The sequence below is a fragment of the Enhydra lutris genome, unplaced genomic scaffold, assembly GCF_002288905.1.
Source record: "Enhydra lutris kenyoni isolate GAN:26980312 unplaced genomic scaffold, ASM228890v2 scaffoldscaffold7, whole genome shotgun sequence".
NCBI lineage: Eukaryota > Metazoa > Chordata > Mammalia > Carnivora > Mustelidae > Enhydra > Enhydra lutris.
This window is the reverse complement of record NW_019154091.1, coordinates 8,185,349-8,213,010: the sequence shown is the minus strand read 5'-3', so window position 1 is coordinate 8,213,010 and position 27,662 is coordinate 8,185,349. Positions and strand designations below refer to the sequence as shown.

Here is a 27,662-nt window from a genome sequence, read left to right as displayed (position 1 = left end):
CTCTTCACATCCAGCTGTACATGCGAGGAGAACTTAGCCGTGCACACAGACAGGCTCACACTCACCAGCAGAGTGGGAGTTACGAACGTGAGGCAAGGATTCTCCATGCCGCCATAAGGGAAGGACGGCGGGAGGACTAACAGGTCATACTGCCCCCATACATACGGTCCTCCCAGATCTTCTGCAATTTTAAGCATAGATTCAGTCTGGAAAATGAACGCATATATATTTACATGTCTTAGTCATTACAGTGATGAATTTCTTGAAAGTACATATTGCTTTCTACGAAGGTTATGAATTAAGGATGCTCCTTTTAAATAATACTGATGCAAAAAAAAAAATAGCAACTGCAAAACCACAAAGAATAAGATATTTGATTCTCTGATGTGGTCAGAGAACAGAAACACCATTGCATTTCATACTTAAAGTCTTTTTTTTTCTTAAAGATTTTATTTTTATTTATTTGACAGACAGAGATCACAAGTAGGCAGAGAGGCAGGCAGAGAGAGGGGGAAACAGGCTCTCTGCTGAGCAGAGAGCCCGATGCGGGGCTCGATCCCAGGACCCTGGGATCATGACTTGAGCCAAAGGCAGAGGCTTTAACCCACTGAGCCACCCAGGTGCTGCCATACTTAAAATCTTAAATCTATTGTCTACCAGGATTATTAAAAAGGGTAACTCTATGACTAACCTCAGAAAATTCATAAGCAGACTTTTCCACCTGCTCTTTCTCAGACCAAACCAACGTTCTTGGGCCAATTTGCCTGCAAAATTAAAAAGCTTAATAAAAATGAAGTTCAAGACACATTATTCATTTGGTTCTAGGAAAGAGCTAAAGTAGTATATAAAAAGCCCGACAGTAGGAAGATTTACCATGTGCTCTGGGAGGAGGGGAGGTTTAACAGCTTCTCTGAGATACAGTCCACTGCTGTGTGCACACCAGAAAATACGCAGCTCTCTGAGGAGGCACCGTCTGGGCCACATGAAAACAGAGATGTAAGGTGCCCCCGAAGATTAGCTAACTGGCTCTGGTAAGAACTTTGGGGATCCCCCAGTCAGGCTCAGTAAGGGGTTATTTGCTATGTACTTAAAGGTTGAACACTCACAGAAGAAGAAACAAACAGAAAAAGAAGGAAATCCTGTCACATGCTAGAACATGGCTGAAGCTTGAGGACATTATGCTGAGTAACAACCCAAGCCAGTCATGAAAGAACAAATACTCTGATTCCACTTAGGAGGTCTCTAAAGTGTTCAAACTCATAGAAACAGAGAGTAGAATGCTGGTTACCAGGGGCTGGAAGGAGGTGGAAATGGGAATTGTTGTTTAAAGGGTACAGAGTTTCAGTTTTACAAAATGAGAGTTCTGAAAATCTGTTTCACAACAATGTGGATTTACTGGGCGATACTGATTACTGGGCCATACCCGTAAAAATGGTTAAGAGAGTAAATTTTGTGGGATTTTTAGCCACAGTGTAAAACCAGGAGAAACAAATAGAAGTGCGTATCACTTACAAAGGACTAGAACACAACAATATTTTTTTCATCTAAATTGCGTCCTAAAAATTTTCCGCGGAGCCAAACCCCAGACAACAAGATTTTGCTGAGATGTCGTGCCCCAGAGAGGCAGTAGACTCTAGAGGAGCTGCTTCTCCAAATTTAAAGTGCATACTGATGCATATGATGACATATGCAAATTTTGATTTAGTAGCTCTGGGATAGGACCCAAGAATTTGCATTTCTACCCAACTCCCAGGTGATGCCAAAGCTACCAGTCTCTGGAACCATACTGGGCAGCGATGGTAACCAACCTGCTGTTGGCCAACAAATTTAATGAGAGCCCCAAGTATGAGCTGCATATATCATTTTTAGTTGCCTAGCGGCCACATGTAAAATAAGCAAAATGGAAGCAGATGAAATCAATTTTAACACACTTTGTTTAACCCAATACATCCAAAGTAGTATCATTTCCAGATGTAATCAACATAAAAATTACCGATGAAAGAGTTGACGTCCTTTTTTTCCTACCAAGTGTTTAGCAATCTAGTGCATATTTCACACACATCGCAGGCCCCATGCGGGTCAGCGGCTATCCTGCCTGACAGGGCACATGTTTGCGGCGTGGGCTGCAAAGTCAGCCAGCCTAGATCTCGGTCCTGGCCCTGACCCTTCCTAGCTGTGTGACTGTGAGGCGGTTATTAATACTCACCGAGCATCAGTTCCTTTATAGGTCAGATGGGAAAAGCAATCCCATCTATCTATTCCACGGAACTGGGGGGATTCCGTGCCCTAAAGCTTGGGGGTCGGCACAGGATAAGCCCTTGTAATGGTCGGCACTCTGACAATTCCTAGAATCATCATCTAATGAGTGTTTCCCATAGGCTGGGAGCTTTACCTATATTGGGTCGGTTAATTCTCACAAAAATCCTTTGAGGTACATACTATTCTTTCCAGCCGTTAGGAGAAGAAAAGGAAACTCAGAGGTGAGCTGCCCAAGGATGCTCATAGTAACTGCTTGGAGCTGGAGCTGGGTTTGCCTGACTTCTTGATCTTGTCCACATTTCTGGCAATTTAAAGAAAGTAAGACCTACCCATATTCTTAATTTTCAGCTGTTTAGCAGTAAGACTTAGCAAAAAATTAAGAAGGAAGGGCACCCTAGCTATTGGTAAATTTTTAATAAAATATCTTTTATTTCTATAGTATTTATAGGCTTCCATGTGCTTTTTTTTTTTAAAGATTTTATTTATTTATTTCACAGCAAGAGAGATCACAAGTAGGCAGAGAAGCAGGCAGAGAGAGAGGGGGAAGCAGGCTCCCCGCTGAGCAGAGAGCCTGATGCGGGGTTTTTAATAAAATATCTTTTATTTCTATAGTATTTATAGGCTTCCATGTGCTTTTTTTTTTTTTTTTTAAAGATTTTATTTATTTATTTCACAGCAAGAGAGATCACAAGTAGGCAGAGAAGCAGGCAGAGAGAGAGGGGGAAGCAGGCTCCCCGCTGAGCAGAGAGCCCGATGCGGGGCTCGATCCCAGGACCCTGAGATCATGACCTGAGCCGAAGGCAGAGGCTTAACGCACTTAGCCACCCAGGCGCCCCCTTCCAATTGCTTTAACATATCTTACCTCACTTGTTCAGGGAAAGGGAGATACTGCAATTTCGAGATTGAGGAAATGGAAGTTAAGAGAAGTAACCAGTTCAAACTTGTATTAGAATCCAGATCTCTAACTAAAGGCAGAGCATGCTCACTCTGGAATACCTGGAAAAGCTGAACAGTGACTGGTAAAGACTTTTTTCATTTAAAATTCATTGTTATTTACATTTTATAATTAGATTTGAATATTTGCAGCTTGATATCTTGTGATGTGCATAAATGAGCTGCTAGTTAATCCTGCCAGAGTTTCAAGATACTTCACGCTTAATCTTTTTGTAAACCTCAAAATTTGTTCAAAAGCTCACCTGCTTTCTAAAGCTCCAACAACTAAAGCAATCAAGTAGCAGGGCATGGGCACCTAAAAGGAGCAAAAAATAAATAAATAAACACACACACACACACACACACACACACACACACACACACGAATTAGTGCTTAGAAATGTTAGAGTAAGACAATCCATATTTAAATGTAAATTCCTTTTCAGATCTCACCATTCTCATTTTTAGGGAGTTAAATAGTTCAAAATTGTGATGTAAAACATTTCAGAACATCTATTCTCTTTTATTTTACTAGGAAAGGCAGTCTGACGTGAAAAACATGCCTGCACATAATATTACCAGGTCCGTATCAAGCATTTCTCAAAAATTAGCTTATAAGAAGGAACTGTGTTTTTTCCTAAAGTTTTTCGGGTTTTTCCTTGACGTGAAACAATTTTTTTACTTCCTTTTTTAAAAACCACTCCTGGTATATTTGAGAGACATATAAAATAATCCAGCAGTAAGAGGAAGCTGAAGGTTTGGGAGCTTGGAATCCCAGATACTGGTTGGGAGCAAAATTTTACTGTGGTTCAATTACATGTTCTGTTAAGAAGGTCAATTTAAAAAAAAGCATGTGTAAACACACGCAATTCATTTAAGGTCAAAGATACAAGTCAAATTACCAGCTACATAGGAATCTTAACCTTAAAGACTGTAACAGAGTTTTTTATTTTGTTTTGTTTGTTTTGGTCTAATGTAGGTCCTCTGTTTATAAACACTAACCACAGGCCTGCCCTGTGGTAGGAGGGTGGGCAAAGTTGAAACAACAGAAAACCTGCTGCTAACTGTGATGAGAGAAAATGGGATCAGGCTCTGTGCCCCACTTTGCTTATTCAACGACCCCTTTCTTTAGTCCAACTCTGTGAATAGAGCCCAACATTTCACAAGCACAAAAGAAATGAAGAACACAAAAGACCACAGAAGCTGCTTTCTAAGTTCTGAAATATTTCAATTTGCAATAATCGCGCCTCGGATAAGCCTCATTGGCTACGATAAAGCAATTTTGCTCTCTGGATAGGTAAAAGCTATTTATAGTTCACCAGCAATGAAAACAAAAATGTAGGTCCTCAGATCTTACTTTTTGGCTGAATTTATAGATTTTCCTGCTTGGGTCTTCTGGGTCAGGTGCTTCTCCATCACGAATGGCACTCATAAGTGCCACCAATTCTTTAGGGACAGATACCTAATCAAGAAGAGAAGTCATTTCCAGTTCCAAAGAAAAGATTCTATGTATCCTTAATTTTTATATGTGTAAAATAACAGATTTCCCCCTTCTTAACTATGCGATAGGCAGTGAGCCCAGTAAGTTTGGACTTAGCAGGTTTATAAATAAACTAGCAATAAATAAAACTGGCTTCTTTAAAAATGAACGTGAATTATCTATCTATCCATTCATCCATCCATGTTAAGAGTATTTGGTAGAAACTAGATTAAAATTCCAGCTCTGCTACTTACTAACTGCATGGCCTTGGAAAATGACCTGCCTGAGCCTCAGTTTCCCCATCAAACAAGGGTAATAACCTCACTGGACTGCAGCAAAGAGTAAATTACGGAAGAACAATCCAGCAACCTTCCTGGCAGGGCTGGTCACCTGTGTCCTCCTCCACACCCTCAAAACAGATTCACAAGGTTGTATACTCACTTTAGGACAGCGAATACAGTTTTGAACAGTTTTATATTTAAACCATAAACTTGGAGTTACAAATCAAAAAGCTTTTTAAGGGTCATGATTGTGAGAAACTAAAAATTATTGCCCAGAGCTGTGAAATAACTTTCTCTGGGAATTTGTTTGGAAAAGACACTGACGGAGCAGAACTTAGGGTCATTTAAATGTATACCCAAGCTCTATGATTCTGAAAGTTTTATTTCTAAAGAATGCTAGAATCAAGGACTAGCCCTCCAATATTAATGATCTAGCAAACATACATCCCGTGAAGTTCTAGACTTTCATATTCTTCTTGCCTGGCCCAGTATTTAAAGTTATTTTGGAGGCAGACACAGAATCAGAACTTCCAAAGCCAGTACTACAACAACCATAAATCTAGAGCTAAAAAGCACTCGAGAAATGATTTAGTTCTGCTTCCTCCCTTCGTTTAGGCAGTGGTGTGTAATACAGATGAGACAACTCCAGGTTTTGAGGTCATAACACTTGCCCCAGGTCATGCAGTCAGTAAGTGTTAAAGAGTCCAAAACTGGAGATTCTTTGTCTCCGAGTATACAGTTTTCTACAGCACTATACATACTAGGTGTGGTTCGGCTGTGCGACGATCTTGGAATCAAGAAGCCCCCATAAAGACAGGTTGGTCCCCAATTCTATTTGCTTGGTCCAAGTAGGTCTGGCCTGGGACCTAGTATGTACATATGTAGGTAGGTATGTATTTAGTATCATTTAGTTAGTTAGGACTCACTTATTATTATAGTCCTTTTTGTAAAATGATTAGCAGTACCTACAAGAATCAGGTGGGAACGTTCAGGTAAGTCTGCAATCTAAGCCTGTTAGGGGACCTAGACAGAGGTTCACGTGGCTATAGAGTGCATTTCTAGAACCTATAATCCTACAAATGTTAATTTTTAAAAGTTAAAAGACATTGTCCCCAAATTTTTGTCTTAAGATCTGCTATTCTGAATTTCCTTTAAAATCAGAATAGTATCCATTTCCTCTTACTTTTTGGCTGAATTTATATATTTTAGAAATGTTCAAAACTGCCTTTAGAAAGAGAGATGCAGGGGCACCTGGCGGGCTCAGTCACTGGAGCGTGTGACTCTTGATCTCAGGGCTGTAAGTTCATGCCCCAAGTTGGGTGTAGAGATTACTTAAAAATAAAGTTTTTAAAAGAGAGATGCAAAATGAGGTCCACAGCTTCTTTGTTATTTTTCATGTAGAATTTAATTAAGTAAAATATTACTAACTATAAAAATCCAACTCTTCACTCTGCTTATCATTTATACCACATTTACTTACAGGAGTCATTTAATTTGGTTAATAATTTGTGATACTTACCTCTGCACTGTAGGTTAATTTCACAGAAGGAGTGTCCTGACAAGGAAGAATTGCTCTGCAGTGGATGGCCTGGGAAGGGGGAGGGGAAAGAAAAAGCTATTCCCCTTTCTTATAGATCAAGTTGTTAAGAAATCATTAAAATTGCAGCACTGCCCTTAGACACGTTCTTTTAAAAAAATATGTCTCATATTTTTTTCAGCTCTTTTGAAGGAACAAAAATAGACTTGTGGATAGAAAAGTCTGATTTCCCATTTTATTTTTTTTTTTAAAGATTTTATTTATTTATTAGAGAGAGAGAGAGCACAAGCAGGCAGAGGCAGAGAGAGAAGCAGGCTCCCCACTGAGCAAGGAGCCTGATGCGGGACTCAATCCCATGACGACCCAGGGATCATGACCTAAGCCAAAGGCAGTGGCTTAACCAACTGAGCCACCCAGGCGCCCCTGATTTCCCATTTTAATGTACGGTCAATCCTCACAGTTCAGCTGAAGCATGAAGCAATGTTAAGCATTGTTTCTTGTTCACCGCCCTGAGTAACAGCAGTGCTCAGTGAGATGCTATTAGGGACCCCGAGGAAAAAAAGGGCTCTTTAGTGAAATAAAACTGAGAACCATGCATACTACATTCCTGTCTTACAGAATCATTTGGAGCATTAGCCTCCTGGAGACTGAAAAGACCCACAATAAAGAAACCTGTTTGAATTCTTACACTTGTTTTAACAGGAAACCATCTTGTTCTGGTTAGTTATTAACATTTAATGGGACGCCCGTGTTCTGAGGAGAACTGTGTGGGGAGTGTTGCTAGAGGCTTGACATTCCAATCTTGCAGCAAACTTTGAAAGTAAAAGTTAAGAAGAAAAGGAGGGAAAAGAACAGCCTTTCTCAATACCATCTAGACTCCTATTTACATTTGAGTCTAAGGTTGTGTCTATCACTTAGGAATACTGAGAGGATTAACTGTGCAAAGTACCTAATAAAAACTACAGTAAGTGTTTAATGAAATGAGTTCCTTTAATTGTAAATTATTTAATTACTAACAGAATTAGGTTTTTTCCCCTTTTAGAAGGTAGTTTAATATGTATTACCCTTGTGACAGATTGTCTCTAATGATAGGATTCTTTATTCTTAGTTTTAAAAGAGAAAACAGAAATAGTTTAAATTGTACATTTAATATGTTTACATAACATATACATTTGTTAAAGTATAAGGAAAATCTGGAAATGGCTGCACACCTATCTCAGTGATGGTTACTTCTGGGCAACAGTGTGTGGAGAAGATTGAAAAATCTGACCTTTCACTTTCCATTTCTTTACTGTTAACATTTTTCATAACCAGTACCTATTACTTTCATCTTATTAATTTTTTCCTTTCTATTTTATAATGATTTCTTGAGTGCCCACTCAGGAAATATGACCTAGACAGTCCACTTTAAGTGGACATGATTTCAAACTGAAGGGCGTTTCTTTTTAAAAGTGATATATGAATGTGTTAATAATGAGGTATCAATGAAAATGCATATCATTTTTATTTTATTTTATTTTTTTTTAAAGATTTTATTTATCTACCCGACAGAGAGAGAGAGATCACAAGTAGGCAGAGAGGCAGGCAGAGAGAGGAGGAAGCAGGCTCACCGCTGAGCAGAGAGCCCGATGCGGGGCTCGATCCCAAGACCCCGAGTCCATGACCTGAGCCGAAGGCAGAGGCCTAACCCACTGAGCCACCCAGGCGCCCCGCATATCATTTTTAGAACATAAATTAAAACGCTGTCTTAGGGAAGACCCGAGTATCCATAAGACCACTGTCCACTTTGCTTCAGTAAACTGTGCTGGGAGTCTTTTTGTACAACAAGTCATTCCAGATCTTTTTTACCTGGCACTGACTAAAGAGATAGGGGTGTTCCTTCCCAGAAGTTTGTTCAGGAGTGAGCCACTGAAGAGCCGAAGACTTTGGAGAGGTCTCAAAAGAAATTTCTATAACGACTTCTTGATTTCTGTATGCAACAAACAAATACATTAGTAGAGTATAATTCAATCTAACTGAAGTTTGAATTCATAACACAAAGACTAAATGATATAGATAATAATTTATAAGGTCTTGTTACTGATGGCAAGTCAGCTGTAGGAATGCTGGGTCCTCATGTTCCTACCTGATGGCTACCTCTGGCTGCCTTCTACGCTATTGCTCTAAGTGCTTCAGAAGACGTAACAGGGACCAATATTCGTCAATGACACCACTGTGTGTCACACACTTTGCACCTGTGGTATCACGCAATCTTTCATGACAGCGGGAAAGTGGAAGAAAGAATTTTGGAACTTTGACTACCACACAGCGGTGGGTGCTGGAGCATGACACAGAGTAGTACTGGTCTGCAAACGGGTATGGGACCAGTCAAGAAATGGAGAGTAAGCATTTAGAAGCTTTTAGAGTCACTTTAATGTCTGTTGAATCTTAGGGATCAAAAAAGGGTGCTTGCTTTTAATCTCTTCTTCCTAGTAACTCACTTTTATTGCATTGTATAAAAGAATGGGTCTGTGACAGATTGGAAATAACAAGAACTGGTCCTTGGCCCCAGATAGTTTGAGCAGCACCAATAATGAGGAAATAGCAAAGAGCAGGGGAGAGGAGCGGCATGCCTGTGTGTGAATCGTGACTCTGCCACCTACTGGTGGTGCTGTGAACTGGGCAAATGACTTGGCCATTCTGTGGCAATTCTTGATCTGTAGAATGGGGTCAGTAAGTTACGTGTGGGTGTTTCCCTTCTTTCTCTTTTCCTTTTTTTAAGATTTTATTTATTTTATCTGAGAGAGAGAGAGCATGAGAGAGAATGAGCATGAGCAGGGTGCCCCATGTGGGGCTGGATGCCAGGACCCTGGGATTATGACCTGAGCTGAAGGCAGACACTTAACGCTTAACTGACTGAGCCACCCAGGCAGCCTGCCCTTTGCTTTCTTAAACAGGAAGAGAAGGCATGAAAACATTGGCCTTTGAAAGGTGGGGTCGATCACCTTTGTTTTAGGCCGATGGTTTTCTACCCTTTTTTCCCTTCCTAATTTATCAAGGAGTGGGATATACTCCCAATATGACAATTGTGGCTGCCTCTTTCTTGAGTAAGTTACTTTATTTCTCTGAAGTTCCCATTCCTCATCTGTAAAATGGAAATCAAACCGCAAAGGGCTACCATAAGAATTAGAAAAAGGAATGTGTCGGGGCGCCTGGGTGGCTCAGTGGGTTGAAGCTTCTGCCTTCGGCTCAGGTCATGATCCTGGGGTCCTGGGATCGAGCCCCGCATCGGGCTCTCTGCTCAGCAGGGAGCCTGCTTCCTCCTCTCTCTCCGCCTGCCTCTCTGCCTGCTTGTGATCTCTGTCTGTCAAAATAAATAAAATCTTAAAAAAAAAAAAAAAAGAAAAAGGAATGTGTCTAAGGCATTAGCTTAAGACTGGTACACAGAAGCCATTCTATGTATGTCATTGTCATTATCGCATTAATAAAAGTGGCCGGCCTTTGGGGAAAAAGTGAAAACTGCAGCTTGGAAGGACTTCCCAGATCCTGAAATGCCTCCTTAAGACGGCATGCTCCCATCATCACTCCAGATCACTCCCATGATCAGTAAAGAAGTAACAGTTATCAAAAGTCCTATTCTTGAGTATTTCATACAACGAATTTCTTTAGAGTCTTAAGAACATATAATTTTCACTATAAGCTTTAATCTGAACAGATCAGTAAGAGCACCAATTACTACATACACACAAACTAGAAATAGGAAAGGAAAACTGTCTAAATTAAAAACATTTTCTCCATCATTTAGTTATATAAAAGAGAAGGATAACATTCATACTTGCTCAGAGCAATAGGAAGAGAGATTTCCATTGGTGATCCTTTGTAACTTTGTCTTTCTCCAAGAGTATATTTGACTTCTTGTCCATTGATGACTGCTTTTTCTATCGTAAGGTCCTTTGTATCCAAGGTCTAGAATTAAGTTAGTATTTTTAAATGATAAGAAAATTGCTTAGTATGTACCAGAGAAAAGTAATATTAGATAGAGGTTAACTATAATGATTACAGAATAGAACTAGTTGCTCATAGAAAGTAAAATAGAGTGAAATTACAAGAATTAAAGGAGCCAAATATTAGTGTAGGTCCCATCTCTTGGGACTCTATGCTTCCCGAAAGATTTTTCATTCTAAAGTTTGCATATATGTATAAATGATAATTAGGTAATTCTGGGATAGTCACACAAATTTAAGGTTTTAAATATAAGTCTAATCTAACTTAGAATGTCTTTGCTCCTGTCTCCTAAAACTTCCCTGCCAAAAAAAAAAAAAATCTATAACTTAAGTTTCTTTCATCATGAATCCTTGATGTATCTAATCATATATTTCTTCCTGGAATTCATATAGTCCAGCTCCTATGTACTTTCATATATCCGAAATTTAAAACAAACCTTGGCAGTCATTAGGCAAATAAGTGGGCTGTACATTACCGTTATGTATATAGAAAAAGCCTGACCTGGTGTGCCAAGTCCAACTGAAAGACCTATGGAAAACTGAGAGCCTATCTACTTGCTGTGGCCCATTAAGGACAGTTAAAGACTTTCCTGCTTTACGCAGGAGAGGAGTGGCAGCGAGCATCTGAGTGTTTTCCATCCCCCGAATCCTCTGAGCCCTAGAGACCATACCTTTCACTATCTCTCAACTCATCTCTTGTTTTAGAATCTTCGATCTTCCTGTGCTGTAAGACAGCTTCCAAACAACCTAAACACATCTTCCATCTTACGTTTAAAACTTCTCTTGATCCTTCTGCCCTGATAACTATTCATCCCTTTCTTAAACTCCACGGGCAACCTGTGGCTGCTGTTTCCACTTCTTCATCAATTTCTCCTCCTTCCCTCTCTTCAGTCTGGCTTGCAGCAACTCTGCTACTGAAAGGGTAGGGCATGCCTCCTGATCAAGAGGTCTTCTCTGCTCAGTCATCTGGATCTCCATCCCCTCATAGCCCTTATAGGCCACACCATCTGTTTGAAGTCCTTTCCATGGCTTCTTTGACTTTACACATAAATGGTTTTCTTACTCGTCTAATGCTATCCCCCCCACACCCGACTCCTTTCTAGCTAAAAATGGATTTGTCCCAATGTTCTAGCCTCAATCCCTTGATTTTTTAAAAAAGATTTAATTTATTTATTTGAGAGAGAACGTGAGCAGGGGGAGGGGCAGAGGGAGAAGCAGGCTCCCTGCTGAGCAGGGAGAACCCCTATGGGTTCTCATCCCAGGACCCTGGGATCTTGAGCGGCTTAACTGACTGAGCCATCCAGGTGCCCTGGATCCCTGGATTTTCTTACCATAACCGACACTCCCTAGTTCTCGCTCATCCCGTATCATCAATCAATTCCTCTCTGCCGATGAGTACGGTCTGTTTCTATGGCTGGTATCCCTTCCCCAGGACTGCCGCTGGATCTCTCTTGCCCGCTTGACATTTCCATGGGCAATATTGCCTCATAGTCAGTGGCCTTCTAAAAATTCTAAAAACAAAGCTAGCCTTATGTCCCCTCATCAGTTCTCTCTGCTGATTTCTCCCTTCCGTTAACAGAATCCACAAGGTACCTAAGATTTGAGATATTCAAATAATCCACAATTGATCCCTTTCCCAAGCCCCATGGCCAATTAACACGTTTTTCTTTCACACCGTCCTTAGACTTTCTTCTCTTTCCTTCTACCACCGCTCTCGGTCAGACCCTGCCTTAGAACTACATGTGATGCGGATTCTCTACCTCTGGCATCTTTCTATTGAAATTGGCCGGCAATAGCACCGGGAGTTAGAAGGCCGGCTGCCTCTCTTTCAAGTTAGTTAATTGCACGATAAGCTCAGGAAAAGTTACAGCGGCAATCATTAATTTGATTCCTACCTCTCTACAGTCAGCAGTATTTGGGCAGAAAGAAATCTCCATTCTGTTTTTTGTTTTTGTTTTAAAAGCACCTAAATTTGTTCGGGGTGCCACCTGTTTCCCTCTGATAGGTAATTATTCCTTTCGGGTTAACTTTCTCTCAGGGGTACCTCAACGATTGCTACTCTAAATTAGTAGAACTGACTTAGCTTCTTGCACTTGCATATTCAGAATATTTGGTTTTATTAGGTCTACATCTTATTAAGAATAGGGTTCCTCCTTTTGCCCTTCATATTCCAGGATCTATTTCTGGCTATCGGACTTATTTTAGAAACTTGATTACAATATCTATGTCTGTAACTTCTCATGTTTATACTACTCTTTTATCACGGGATGAATCAACTGACTTCATTTCCCAAGGGGCATATGTGATTATCTGTATTGCCTAAACTGTTCTAATTTAATCAGAAATCAGAAGGGCCAGATTAGGGTGCCTGGGTGGCTCCATGGGTTAAGCCTCTGCCTACAGCTCAGGTCATGATCTCAGGGTCCTGGGATCAAGGCCCGAATCAGGCTCTCTCCTCAGTAGGGAGCCTGCTTCTCCCTCTCTCTCTGCTTGCCTCTCTGCCTACTTATGATCTCTCTTGCTGTCAAATAAATAAATAAAATCTTAAAAAAAAAAAAAAAGAAGAAGAATTGAAAGCAGGGACTTGAACACATATTAAAAGAAAAAAAAAGAAAGGAAGAGCCAGATTATTGTCTTGATTATTTTTTAAAAATCTTTTCAAATCCTCCGTACTTATTAGTCAGTCCAAATCTCTCCTCTAGCATTTACTGTACCACATTAGAATGGTATGTGTTTTCTATTAGATGGAGGATTCTTAAGAAGACGTAGAATGTTACTTAGGCTTGCATTCCCAGAGTTTAGCACAGTGCCTGAAAAAATTGTAGGTATCAATTAATGCATTAAGCAAACCCTGAGCCAAGGGAAAAGAGAAAAATGCACTGTTTAAGCTGTGTATTGCCAAGTCTTAACCTCAACTATCATTCTCAAATAACTTAAGAAATTCCCCCTCAAATTTCACTAATAAATGTTATTAAACAATTGATCAAAAACAGTGATAGAAAAAAAAAAGAAAACTGGGTAGCTGAAAAGTTGGAACTAGTACTTTTCAACAAAGTTTCACTGAATACCAACTATATATGTAAGGCCGAGATACCATAAGTAGTTACAGGAAACAGACTACCAATAGTAGGAAGTTACTAGGGATATAATTTACTGTATCTCACAGTATCCTCTTTGAATAACACCCCAAAAAACACTTCTAAGCAGCTGGCTAATTGCCATGGAATATATAACTAATTCCCTTTTTGCACAGGCTGCTGGGAAGCTCAAGTAAGCCTCCCAACCCACTTCTTTTTCCCTTGGGCTATGTGTTTCGTTTTCCCGATCCTTATTCTCTCTTCCTCTGAATTCTTAAGTTATTTTTAATTATACTGTATATGTTGTTTTAAACAGACTCAAATTCTTTCTGTGACAAAGCATGGCTTAAATAAAAAAGCTTTAGTCCTCAGTATTATGTCTCTATTTACATTTTCTGTTATTTGCAGGGTGCTGCAACTTTTAAAAAAAATTTTTTTTTTTTTAATTGCAGCACCCTGCAAAGTTTGGTTTTGATTTTGGTTGTTTTGATTTGGGTTTTAAAACCCAAATCAAAACCAAACTTTAATTTCGTTTCCAGCTCTAGTGAACACTAGAGGGGTTTGCAGTCAGAAAGATCTGTGTTCACTTCATGGCTTCTGCCACTTACTAGTATATGATCTTGGCCAAGACATTAAAATCTCTTTGAGCCACCAGCTGACAGAACTAAAAAGTTGCAAACTTCAATAAAAGAAACAAATGCTTGGAAGTTATCACCAAAGAATCCTGAACTTGAGCGCAAATAACCCAAACTTCAAAAGGATTTTTAGAAAAGCTGGGATTTAGTCCTAGTAGAGCTCCTTCAACATTTCCCCAGCTTCAAGGACTTCAAGAATGGAGACAGCAAGGACACTTGATGTCCTCACCAAGCACTGCCACTAGGTCCTTTCTATTGGTGGTGGTGAGGTATGGTGTTTTCTCACCTTCAAGACACTGTTAGCACTATTATTAGTGTGGCCCATATTAAGGTTTAGGCACTGCACTCTAAATGAATTCATCCATTAGTTCATCAAACTTTTTGAGTGTCCTCCACATGGCAGGTGCCATACTAAGAACCTGATAGAGCCATGAAACAGTCCTACCTTCAAGAGACTGTATTCTAGTGAAGGAAAGAAGCTGAATTTGAAGAAATAAAACCCAACTCTTGGTCTCAAGCTGTCATTGCAAATAAGCAAACAATTAAAAACAGATGTCACTCTACCAAACTAGCCTTCCTTGTATAAAATCTAACATTATTATCATTCTAGGCTCTAATTTACCAAACAGACATGCCACCCACAAATCATGATTTGAAAGTCTTCTCTCAAGATGTGGGGAATGCAAAAACAATGGGCAGCTTTGAGATTAGGCCACTGAAGGCACATTCTTTTCAAAATTTAGGCATCTTGTCCCTTGCTTCCTCAAGGATCAGAGTTAAACCTTTATTTTTACAAAACAGGTGAACGTGCAAGGTCATACTAAATAGTAATAAACTATCAAAATCTACTTTCTTATAATAAAAAGGGAAATCTCATTGAGATGGGACTTTGGCCAATCCTGCCTGGGCAAAGCTGCCTGCAATGAAAGATAGCATGGTACTTCAAGTTGACCAAAGTACAACCTACAGGGAAATGGTTATCTTCTTGCTTGTAATACCTTATTTTCTTCCTTATAGTGCTTTTGGTGATTAAATATCAACACATAGAGGAGTCGACCAACTTTTCAAATCGGCATTAGTCTAGCAAGATATTAAAGGACAAAGAGTAGGTTACCTGGTCTATTAGTTCATATTAATGAACTCAGAATACACGCCTATGACCCAAGGAGTCAAGAGAACCACCAATTCTTATCTAAACTTATAATTATGCCCAATTAATTGATCCCACTGATTTCCCACCACCAAGCCTACGACATTCAGTGATTAGGTTGCTTAATGGCCTGCTTAAGTAGGTATCCCAATGCTCTATGCACCATACACTGTGGCTGGTCTTTTGCTGTCCCTCTTATTTCCAAAATTCTCACCTATGAAATCCTTCAGGTGAAAGGTACAATCTAAATACTATCACTTTGAGTAAGAACACCGAAAACAGGTTATGTTGTACAGAGAAAATAATTTAATAACATTCCATAAATCTAAACAAGTTTTTCATCACTGAAGTGGCTTAGCGATGTTGTAGAAGTCTATTTCTAAGAAGCGCAATAATTACTCGCTCCTTGAAACCAGCTATGTAATACACTGTATTGAGATATGCTTAGAAAGCCTGAATGGCCCACCCTCATTACATTAACAGAAGAGAAGGGTGATAAAGATACAAGGACCACGATCCTGGAAAAAAAAGAGCTGCATCTAGAGTTAGCAGAGACTGAAAGTATCAAAGCAGTGGAGAGGGGTTTGAGAATGGGTGGTAGAGAGACTGAGGACAGACTCCGATGGGTCGAGGGGTACTATCCTGCATTAGTGCGGGTTGAAATAAGGTGCCTGCGAGGAAAGGGTCGGATCAACATCGACAGGGCATACGGTCTGAGACTTAGATGAGACGATGGCCTGAGGAAGGTGGGCTGGGGACTGGAAGAAATTCGGGGCCCGAGAAGGGAGTTCCGGGCTGCAGGCCAAGAAAATGGGGAGGCCACAGGGGGCTTAGCGTTGGGAACGAGGATAGCGGGGAAGGGAGGATTCGGGCTAAAATGAAGCCTGAAGCTGGATGAGGGCAGGACGTAGATGCGGCGCTGGGCTGTGCCTAAGAACTGAGGAGGGGAGTCTGGCGAGTGGGGTGCAGGAAGGGTCACTGAGGTGTATGCAGCGGGTGACGAAGGGACGCAGAGACAGAAGTGGGATTGGGAGGAGGCGATATAGGGTGAGTGGGGGCCGAGGAAGGGGAGGCTGAGAAATGAGTGAGGGTGAAAGGGAGGTGCGGAATAATGAGCTGCGGGCTGCGGAGGGGCACCGAGGGATGCGCGAGGCAGACCCGAACGTGGGGCTGGGAAGGGGCAGCAGCGGGGTGAGGGACGAGAAGCAGGCGGCCGGGGAGAGGCGGGCACTGGGCGCGCGTCCCACCGTACCAGGCTTCGCAGATTGTCCTCCTGAGACTGCACCGTGAGCGCGGCGGTGCCGGTGAGCACCCGGCGGGTAAAGTCGACGCTGCAGCGCAGGTGCAGGTGCTTGGTTCGGCAGACCGAAGCCGGAGAGGCCAAGGAGCATGTATCCACTACCTCGGGCATGGCTCTGGGGAGTCTCTCCGCACGCGGATGCGCACCCTTAAACCAGCTGCCAGACTACTCGACTGAGAGGTAGAGGAGAGAAGGAGGGAGGTAAAGAAGAGCAAGACCGACTCGTGACGCCCGCCGGGAAGGGAAGTTTCGTAAAGTGAGAGAAGAGCGAGGTATAGCGTGGATGGAACTACAAGTTCCGTGGTGCAGCGCGAGAAGGAGTGCGCTTTGCTTCCTGGGAGTGTGTGTGTGTGGAGGGGAGCTGAGAGGACTGGGAGCATTCCTGAAAGGGGAGGAGGAGGAAGAGGAGGGGAGTGGGGGCAGCTGGAGGATGGGTGGGCTGACGGAAGTGATCAGAAGTGCAACGGGGAGAACAACTGGATGCTTCCATTTTAGTTTCGTTCGACTTCGGTGGACGTTGCAATAACAATGCAAGAATGTCAGAAACTTTGATGACAGCCAATAGTGAGGGCGGGGGAGGGTGATAAGCAATAAAACTCTTGTCGGAGGCGCGGCTTCTGTGTAGTTCCTCGTTAGTATAGTGGTGAGTATCCCCGCCTGTCACGCGGGAGACCGGGGTTCGATTCCCCGACGGGGAGACACGGGAAAGCTTTTGTTTTAATCGTGATGTAAATATTTCTCCCAACGTTTTAAAAGTTAATATGAAAGAAAGTCAAATTAGTTGTCAACTTTACATTTTAAGAGTTGTTTCATTACTGGCTTGCCATGTTGGCAACCCAACATACGCTAAGTTGTGTCAGTTCAACAAATTTTTCTTTATTGCTACTTACATACATTTCCAGGCCCTGGAGAGCAAAAACTGAATAAGCCAATATTCCCATTTTAGAAACCTAGGAAGGTCATTTCAATATACTGTAATGAGAGAATTCTATTATAGGAGTATGTGCTGGTGGCAACACTGGAGTGCAGAGCTGGGACATCTAGCTCAGCTCTGGGGCCCTTTCAGAAGGTGAGGAAGGGTTGAAGGATGATTTGTTTTGGGGATGGGACCTCAGAGTTGAAGCTGTAGAGACTGGAAGAGGGCTGGCCTCAGAGGACTCCAAATAGTTGGATCTTTAATCCTGAATTCATGAATGGGGGCCCCCTGAAGAATTTTAAAGGCATGAGGAACATGGTCAGAGTCATGTCATCCAGAGAACACTGGTAGTTCATTCGGAGAATGGATAGGAGTTATCAAAACCAGAAGCATGTGAGTTAGGAAACTGTTAATAGTCCAGGAAGAAGATGTGGTGGCCTCACATAAGGAATAAGTAAAGATAGAGAAAAGGAGGGGAATGGAAGGAATATTTAAGAGATAAATGGATACACAGATTAAGAAGCCTAAAATGATTCTCAGATTTTTGACTCCGGTGTGTGGGCAATCATTAACCAGAGACAGAGACCATCTGAAGAGGACAGATATAGGTGGGGATGATGTAAATTTAATTTTGGACATTCCAAGTTTGAGAGCGTATGGGACTCAAGTGGAGATGTCTGTGAATCACTTGGTGTTTAAGTCCATGCTCTGGGGAAGTTTATGGTAGATTTGAGAAGGTCACGTAATGTGGTAGGTAAAGCTATGACCATGGATGAGCTCAGACCAAGTAGCATGTGTAAAGAGAAGAGCAGTGAAAATAGGTTGAACTCTGGGAGAGCACGAGCTTTTAACAAAAAAAGGCTGAAGGATGGAGGCAGTCCTCTCACAACGTATGCATATATCAAATCACCACAATGTACACTTTAAAGATCTTACAGTTTTGTCAATTGTAGCTGAGTAAAGCTGAAATTTTTCAGAAGGGGGGAGTAGAGTAAGAAGAACTCATGAAATAAATTCAGAAGAGCCAATCAGCAATGTTAAATCCAGGGAGGACCATTAAAATAAGGAGTAAAAAGCCTCCTTTGGATTCAGCAATGGGGGCGGATGTGGGAAGTTGGTGGTTTTGTTGAGTTCTGTGGAAGTTTTGTGGAAGCTGGATGCCAGAGAGCAATAGGTTAAGCAATAAAAAAGAAGAGGGTAATAGAACACAGGCTGCTCTGTCAAGACGTTTGGCCAATTTGAGAAAGGAAGACAAAAGAGGAATAGAGAGGCGTATGGCATTAAGAAAGTGTTCTTTATTTCTTTAGGGAAAGAGAACCTTTAACATGTTTAGATATAGGGATGAAAGGGTTTCTAGAGAAAATTAAAGATTTAAGAAGTGTAGGAGATAGTTGATAACTTGAGCCTTGGCCAGTGCTCCATAACTCCATTCTGTAGCAAAATGATCTAACAATGAAATCTGGCTCCAGTAACAGAAAAAGATGTTATGTAAGGGGGTGTCCAGGTGTTGGCCCCAGCAAGGCAAAGGAAAACAAAATAAAATTAAAACATGCCAAACCATGAAATCCAATGTCTTATAAATGCAAAAGTCTGAATTTTATATGGCCTAAGAATCCATGATGTGGTTGATATTTGCATACATTTTTTGAGGCCTAAAAATATTCTAGATGTTCCTAAATCAAGGGTGACAAACATGGTGCAGTAGACTTGATTTAGTCAAAGAATACACAATCAAATGATCTTCCTTATGGAGAAAGGATAATTTGTTTTTCTTAATAAAAGAATGTCAATATCATTGACTTCCATTATTGACTACCAGGAGCCCACAGAGTTTATGCCACTGTGTTTAAGAAGATAGTCACAGGCAGGGGCGCCTGCGTGGCTCAGTGGGTTAAGCCTCTACCTTCGGCTCAGGTCATGATCTCAGGGGTCCTGGGATTGAGTTCTGCATCGGGTTTTCTGTTCGGCGGGAAGCCTGCTTCCCCCTCTCTCTCTGCCTGCCTCTCTGCCTACTTGTATTCTGTCTGTCAAATAAATAAATAAAATCTTAAAAAAAAAAAAAAAGAAGATAGTCACAGGCAGCTGCAAATGAATGCCTCAAATTTATTAATAGATTAATCAAAAGACAGATATACAGTAGCAATTATTTTCTAAGATCCTGCTGACACCCAAATATAGAGTGTACAAAATTAGCAATTCACAAACAATAGAAGTGTCCTTCATATCCCGTGGTGGATTGGGAAAGTTTAAAAAATGAAGTTTTCCATTGCTTCTATAAAATAAGGATAATATCAGAGCTTATATACAAAAGGAGACTGTATTAAGGATAAAAATGATTGATAAAAGTTTTATAAAAAGAAGTATACATATATTTACACAGCCATTTGAACAGGAAGTATTCCAGCTTAACTGCTCACCTGGAAAAGTTACTAAACCACCGCAAAGTCTCAATCCTTTTGGGGGAAAAACTGAGATGCCTGTGTTTCATGGGGCTGTTGAAAGGATGAGATGAGATAAAGTATGTGAAGTGCTTAGGGTTGTGCTTGGCATTGTGATTATCTATTACGTGTTTGCCAGTATTATTTCTATGGGTTTTTATTTTGTCTATTTTGTTAATTTTAATACATATTATTCCTTGTTTTGTTAGCAAGAGTTTTTAGGGAGACTTGGGAAATGAGAAGCAACTAAGACATGGGAAACAAACAGATCGTGCCAAAATAGACTTTTAAAAGAGTTTGCAACGATCATCTTTCTGAAATACATTTTTTGAAATATATTTATATTTAGGAAATTCTGGAAATTGTAATAGGTGCATTAACACATGACTTCCTGTTTCCATCATGTCTAGCTCTGCAGGGGTGACATCAGTCAAGCTGAAAACAGCTTGTGTGAGATCTCAGCTCTCTCCTGCTCTTCCTTAAGCTTGAATCCCCATCCAGCCCCCATCTTTCCTGGAAAGAGTTCTCCTTTTCCCTCCCGGGACTCTGTCACCCCACCCTCCTATCTGGGCAGGAGTCTAGTAGAGTCTCATGTCCTAACAGAACAGAGGTGTATGTGATGCCCTTCCAATGGGTGAGAAAGTGGAAGAAATTATTTTAGCTCCTTTTTTTTTTCATGTTTAGCTCACAAAATGATTGAGGCAGCCCAGACCTGTTTCTCCATTTTTCTGTTAAATCTGTTTTTGTTTGTGCAAGAGTTGTATACTTACTATGCATATCTCTAGTGTGTCATGCCAAGAAAAGGTCTGGGCATCTGGGGAGGGCAGAGATAAAAGGAACACAAGACAAAGTTCTTCCAATTTAGTAAAATAGTATAAGGGATCCTCTCCACTTGTCCCCATGCTTCCCCCCATTCTGACCCCTATCCTGACTGAGAGCAGGCTAGATCTGGAAAGCCTCCCACAATGATTTGCTGTTTGTTCCTCTGCGGGTGCCCACTAGCCTGAACTGAATGGATTATCAGGCCATGATGGATAGGATGGCTGGTCACATGACCATCTCTCTTTTGCACATCAAGTATGGTTTCAAGACCCACAGTGTTAGTGTCTCCTAAAAGCCCCATCAGAAACACAGATCTCAGGCCCAGTGTCTGGCCTGCTGGATCAGAATCTGCATCTTAGTAAGATACTCCCAGTGATCAGTGTGCATATTAAATGAAACCACTGCCTTAGAGGCTGAAACGATACTTTTGGGATTGGAGGAAATTCAGTTCAAGAGTTTCTAAGACATGTCAGGACTCCTTTTGGAGTTCTGGCCCTGGATCCTCAAATCAGTACTCCTGTTATCCTCTGTCAACTCCAACACAGCACCTACCAGGCCACGTAAATGTCGGCCTATTTGTCCTTCCCCCTGATGAGATGGCCTGTCCTGAATTTCCAGATGAAATATTTTCCCTCTCTGAGCATGTTCTTTGGATGGATAAACAAAGGTATAAATGAATAAATGAGATTTCCCATGAGGCCCCAGGGATCCTTTTACTCAGTGCTTTATTCTTTGTTGACCCTGGGACACAGAGAAAGCTGCCTTGTGAACTCTGCCTTCGGCTCAGGTCATGATCCCAGCAGGATCCTGGGATCGAGCCCTACATTGGGCTCCCTGCTCAGCAGGAAGCCTGGTTCTCCCTCTCCCACTACCCCCTGCTTGTGCTCCCTCTCTCTGTCAAATAAATAAATAAAATCTCAAAAAAAGAAAGAAAATACCCTTTACCGTCCTCTTGCTAATGGGAAACACTTACTTTACAGAATCTTTATGGACGCATAGTATCCACTCATAAAAGTGCACTCCTCGTAAGTGTATAGCTCACTGAGCTTCGTAAACGGAACACGCACCAGTGCAGTCAGTACCCAGATAAGATACAGAGCATTACCGGGACCCCACTATGGCCCCCTCAAATTCCCTTCTATTCTCTGCAAACCTTGCTCCCAGTGGCAGTCACTGCCTGACTTCCAACCACATAGAACTCCTACCTGATTTGCTAGGTAGATTCCCCTTATTTAAACAGAAATGTACAGTAAGTGCTCTCATGCCTGGATTCTTCAGCTCATTATAATTGCAAGGTTCCTTTAGATTGTTGCATATCGTTGTAGGTCATGCATTCTCATTGCTGTGGAGTGTTACATGTGTGGGTAGACCAGATATATGGACCCATTCCACTGTGGATGGACACCAGGGTGATTTGGGGTTCTCAGTTGTCATGAATGGTGCTGCCGTGCGCCTTCCAGAACACATCTTTTGGTGAACATATAACAGCCAGGTTTTGATGTGCTGCTTTGAAGTTTGGACAGCATAACCCACGCCAGGTGACATTGCTTTGTGACCGCTGCACCAAGCCAAAAATCATTCCTTGCAGCAACCCTGGCTCTGTAATCATGGACACAGACCCAAGAGCTCCCAGCTGGAGCAGGGGACGGTGGATCAAGCAGGAAGGGAAGCTGTTTTCAAGTTACAAGGAAAAAAGAAATCTTCACAAATGGTGATCTAGATCATCTTTCTCCCCCTCTCACACGCAGTCACTACTGTTTCTTTTCTAGTTACACCTGATTGTAAGGTTCGGCTCTAGCGGGCTTTTTTCTGACTCAGAGATTCTCGCGAGACTCACATTCCTCCCGCTGAGCCCCCGACGGTGTTTCATCAGAGCAGGTCCTTACACCATTTATTCTGATGGCTTAAAGCCCAAGTGAGGTTTCACTAGTGCCATTACTGTTTTCAAAAGCCGTATTTCTGTCTCGGGGTGGCTGGCTTGGAGCCTACTTTCGCTCATTTGCCAACATAGCAGGTTGTTGGTATTTGCTTGTAAAATAGGTTTGCAGCAAAGACCAACCTCAAAGGCTTTCCTTCGGAACATTCCTCTCACCTACTGATTTGTGTTTGAGGAACTAACTAGAATTTTGTCATCTCTTACAACAGGCCTCTTGTGCTTGGTATTTGCCGTTGAGCAAACTCATGTAAGAGACTCCCATAGCTGACTTACTCTTCACCTTCTTCCATGGATGTGTGTCTCAGTGTTTCTGGAGAGGAGCCATGCACTTCCCCTTACCTCGCGCCCTGGCTTCCGCCTCCCTTCCCGGCCTCCAGTGCAGCCTCTTCTCCAGCCAGACTCTACATCCTTTCCCACAGCTGCACCTTACCCTGCCCCCCTGGGTCACAGGGTTAGAAGGGGCTCCCTGCCCACTCCTCTCACCTCTGTTCCCTATCTCCCACCCCACCTCCCACTTCTCTAGAAATATTTTCCCTGATGTATTGTCCCTCCCCTGCTGGTCCTTAATTTTTCTGAACAGGAACTTTACACACACACACACACACACACACACACACACGAGTCAGCCCTCATTCTTTGCAGATTTCATATCCGTCAATTTGTCCGCTCACTAAAAGGAATTTGTTACCCCTGAACCAACACTGGCAGCCCTTTCGTGGTCGCCTGCGGGCACACACAGAGCAGGGAAGACTTTGAGCGGCCCGAGGCTCCCATTCTCAGCTGGGGTTGAACAAGGCAAAGCTGAGCCTTCTTGTTTCTGCCTTTTCTCTGTAAACAAGTGTCCTTTTCGTGGTCTCTTTAATATCATGGTTTTCACATTTTTGTGCTTTCTATCCGTCATTTCACTGTTTAAAATGTCCTCTAAGCAAATGCTCAAGTGCTGTCCATGTTCCTCAGCATGGGAAGGCAGGGCTGTGGCCCACGGAGAGCATACACGTGTCAGCTAAGCTTCCTTCCGGTGTGACTCAAGTATGGTGGGCCGCGAGTGTGACGGTCATGAATCCACTGTGCATTCGATGAGGTGCTTTGGATAGAAACACACATAAAACAAGGTCATGTATTGACTGGGAAGTGCAACCAAAAGTTCACAGAACCCTACTGTGTTTCCCCTGGGAGCAGCGGTTCCGGCCTCCCCAGCTCACTCCGTGTTCACAACGACTTACTAGAGCGTCATTGCTGCAAATAAGGAGAATCAACTGCATATAGTCTTTGCCCTTCCAGATGGTTCCCGTTTGTTTCCTTCAGCCTCTCTCTCTGTTCCCAAAAGGAGTTGAAGTGACAAGCTTTCCTTGGGCATACATGGCTTTTCCTTCAACTCTCTCAGGGCACCCAGCTCAGGACAAAGACGGTGGGGCCTCAGTAGATGGGAAGGGGATTGGAAGAAGGGAGGGGAGGGAGGACAGAAAAAAGGAAAGAGGGATGGCAGAAAGGAAGGATGCCCTGTGGAGCCTGAGGTTATTGCTTTGTTGAAGAGAGCTTGGGTTTCCAGATTTTCACAATTTCTTGGTCCTCAAATGCTTCCTCTTTATGTCCTAGAAGAATCATATAATAATAGAATAATAGAATAGAATAATAGATTAACTAGAATAATAGAAAATTAGAAATTACGTGATCTCTTGTGATAGCTTTGGCTTTTTTCTGCTCTTGAAGGAATCAAACAGAGCAAATCATCCACATTCTTTGGAGCTTTAAAAAAATTTTTCCTTCTCCTCCCTTCCCCCCCACACCGACGCCTACTCTCCACCCCTTGTCTTTCTTGGGCTAGGATAATTTTATAATTCCCCAACTCTAGGCCAAAAGAAAGTGGAACTCCTAGTGGACGATAATACACCTCTGTGGTATGATCAGAACCCTTTTGTGGGTAGCAAGTAGCATGGATGTTGGCTTGTCCTTGGGAAGTTCATAACCTTCCTGGGCAAATGAAAACCATAAAATGAAACCGGGAGAGAGCAAAGTGGGAGACTGAATCATTGAAGTGTATTGAGGCAGGCCTGTCCACAAGAGCTGTAGGAGTTCAATGGAAAGGTCTGTGGGCATCTTTCTGGAAGCAGTGAAGCTTGCATGGAAACATAAAGCAGGAGTCTCGTTTTTTTAATTGCCAACCGGTATCCATAAAAGCTGAGGGGTGGGGGCACCTAGGTGGCTCAGTGGGTTAAAACCTCTGCCTTTGGCTCAGGTCATGATCCCAGAGTCCTGGGATTGAGCCCCAAATCAAGCCCTGCATCGGGCTCTCTGATCAGCAGGAAGCCTATTTCCTCCACTCACTCTCTCTCTCTCTGCCTGCCTCTCTGCCTACTTGTGGTCTCTGTCTGTCAAATAGATAAATAAAATCTTAAAAAAACAAACAAACAAACTGAGGGGTACACCCTCAATAAATGTGGGGTTGGGTTTTTTTTTTTTTTGCTTGTTTATAAATCCTCTACTATGTGCTAATGTAATTAATGAATATCTCATGGCACAAGATACATTGAGAGGAGGGGTCATTGTCAATGATAGTGAATATAAATCCTGAATTTTAAATAACCATTTTAATAATTTTGCTTTGCGGGGCGCCTGGGTGGCTCAGTGGGTTGGGCCGCTGCCTTCGGCTCGGGTCGTGATCTCGGAGTCCTGGGATCGAGCCCCGCATGGGGCTCTCTGCTCGGCAGGGAGCCTGCTTCCTCCTCTCTCTGCCTGCCTCTCTGCCTGCTTGTGATCTCTCTGTCAAATAAATAGATAAAATCTTTAAAAAAAAAAATAATAATTTTGCTTTGCATGGCAGGGAGCTACCTCCCTGTCAGATTTGATTTGGTCATCATTGTTTCGTTTTGTTTGTTAAATCAATTTGGCCACCTTATCTGGAACAAAATCATTCGTTCTGCCATTTTCCTTTGCTCACTCGTACTTACATTGTACCTTAGGCATTGAGGCTGCAATTTGTGAAACATGACCATAGAACTTTGAATTACCTGGGTGCCCAGAAAAGTCATGAGCCTGCAGAGGGCTTTGGCCCTGAGCAAAGGAAATGCCAGCTCACTGATAAAAGTTAAAGGGAAAGTAGAAGAATGAAGTATAGTTGTTTATGATTACATCTCACAAGTCATCTCTTGCAAAGCCAACCTCTTACATAAACAAAACTAGAGATTTAATATTTTCTGCCTGTACCCAAATGACTGCCTGCATGTACGCCTCTTTCCCCCTTTGGAAGTTTGCATGGTAATCGAAAGGAACAGTAATTCCAAAGACGTTAATGGTGAAGATCTAGTCAGATACCAAAGGCAAATGCAGGAAAAAAGCTCACACTTCTGGAAACCCTAGATGTATTTCCAGAGAATGAATCCATCACATTTTACCCGAGAGGCTTATGTGCCCTGGGGGTGTCCATGCCACCCCGGCCCGGTGATCAGAGTGGGGATTCATCAGGGCTTTCTGTCCCCTAGGAGGGGAAGAAATAGCTCCCCCCACCCCCGCCCCAGAAAGTTATCTTTGCAGCTTTAACTGAGCTTTGAAAGGGACATATGATCACTTCTCATAATTGACTGGTCCCCCCGGACCGACCCTGATACAGTAGGAGGGAATACACAAAGACACGAATATCAGGAGGCTTTTTGGGGGGCTGGCTACTACCATGAGGTAGGCATTATTTTTACCCCAATTTGCAAAGGAAGAAGCCAAGGTTCTGATAAATAAGTAATTCGCTCAAGTCACTAGCTTAGAACAAACAGAGCTGGGGAGGAGTGTGACCCCAGAGCACATCCTTTTTGAGCATGGCCTTGACCTCTGATCTCACCACAAGCCTTAGCTTCTGACTTCCTTTCTTCACCCCACTGCACGAAACATTGCAAATAAGATGTATTTCCTTTTGCTTAGAGCATTTCAAAAGTCATTGTTTCTTAAGGGTGGAGGTTGGAGGGTTTCCAAAGAAGGAAATCCAATGAGGCTATCTGGCCAAAGTCCCTAACATATACACAGTAATGAAATAATTAATTAAGAAAATGTCACATGGAATCTAGGAATAACAAGACCATTGACCCCGTTTCAGAGCCTGACATTTAAGAAACGATCATAAAGTAGAGTGGGTCATGTGTACATCCTGTTCGATGTCTCTCTTCCTGGTTGTTTGGGTCAGGTTTTCTCAGGAGGCTGGGTGGGCTAAATTGAGCAACGTTATGCTAAAATAAATCTGCAATATTAGATGTTAGGCAACAAAAGCCGGAAAGAGAAACTACATTTCCTATAAAATGTGGAACTGTGGGATAACATCTTGCCAACAGTCTGACTGGCTAGTGGGGAATTTCTGTATGAGAAGGAATGGGAAAGTATATGATGTATAATGTTATCGGTATAAATGATCATGAGAAAGGTAAAGTTTTGTTGTTCTTTTGTTGGGATTTTTTATGAGCCAAATCTGTAGTTGCACTAAATTGTAGGCCATTATTTTGAACTCGGGCACTAATCAACGAACGCATTTTGTTTTATTTAATCATTTAGTTAAGCGTTTCCTATGGGTCAGGCCCTATTCTAAATGCCTGAGACATATGAACGCATGTTTAAACTTCTAAACAAAAATTTGAGGTATGACATACAACATCAGATTAATTTCAGGTGTGCAACAAAGATTTGTTATTTGTATATATTGCAAAATGAGCACCATGATTAGTCTCCTTAACATCTGTCACTGTACATAGTTACAGATTTTTTTTTTTTAAGATTTTATTTATTTGACAGAGAGAGATCACAAGTAGGCAGAGAGGCAGGCAGAGAGAGAAGGAGAAGCAGGCTCCCTTGCCGAGCAGAGAGCCCGATGCGGAGCTCGATCCCAGGACCCTGAGATCATGACCTGGGCAGAAGGCAGAGGCTTAACCCACTGAGCCAC

General features: G+C 42.1%; 1 protein-coding gene and 1 non-coding gene across 3 annotated transcripts in view; one reads left to right on the top strand and one right to left on the bottom strand.

Annotated features, from left to right (window-relative positions):
• Positions 1-16,877, bottom strand: part of LOC111142099 (leukotriene A4 hydrolase) — a 32,461-nt gene extending 15,584 nt beyond the window's left edge. For both annotated transcript variants that reach the window (XR_002640238.1, XM_022495053.1), the window contains exons 1-8: positions 16,588-16,877; positions 10,305-10,435; positions 8,339-8,459; positions 6,473-6,541; positions 4,550-4,654; positions 3,456-3,508; positions 692-764; positions 66-206 (exon numbers count right to left, since the gene is read on the bottom strand). Coding sequence is in view for 1 of the 2 variants with exons in the window: in XM_022495053.1 (XP_022350761.1) it covers positions 66-206; positions 692-764; positions 3,456-3,508; positions 4,550-4,654; positions 6,473-6,541; positions 8,339-8,459; positions 10,305-10,435; positions 16,588-16,746 (852 nt within the window). In the remaining variant the exon portion in view is untranslated. The remainder of the gene's footprint in view (positions 1-65; positions 207-691; positions 765-3,455; positions 3,509-4,549; positions 4,655-6,472; positions 6,542-8,338; positions 8,460-10,304; positions 10,436-16,587) is intronic.
• Positions 16,878-17,261: 384 nt separating this feature from the next.
• TRNAD-GUC lies at positions 17,262-17,333 on the top strand. The gene has a single exon. It is a non-coding gene; the product is annotated as a tRNA-Asp (tRNA).
• Positions 17,334-27,662: the final 10,329 nt, after the last annotated feature.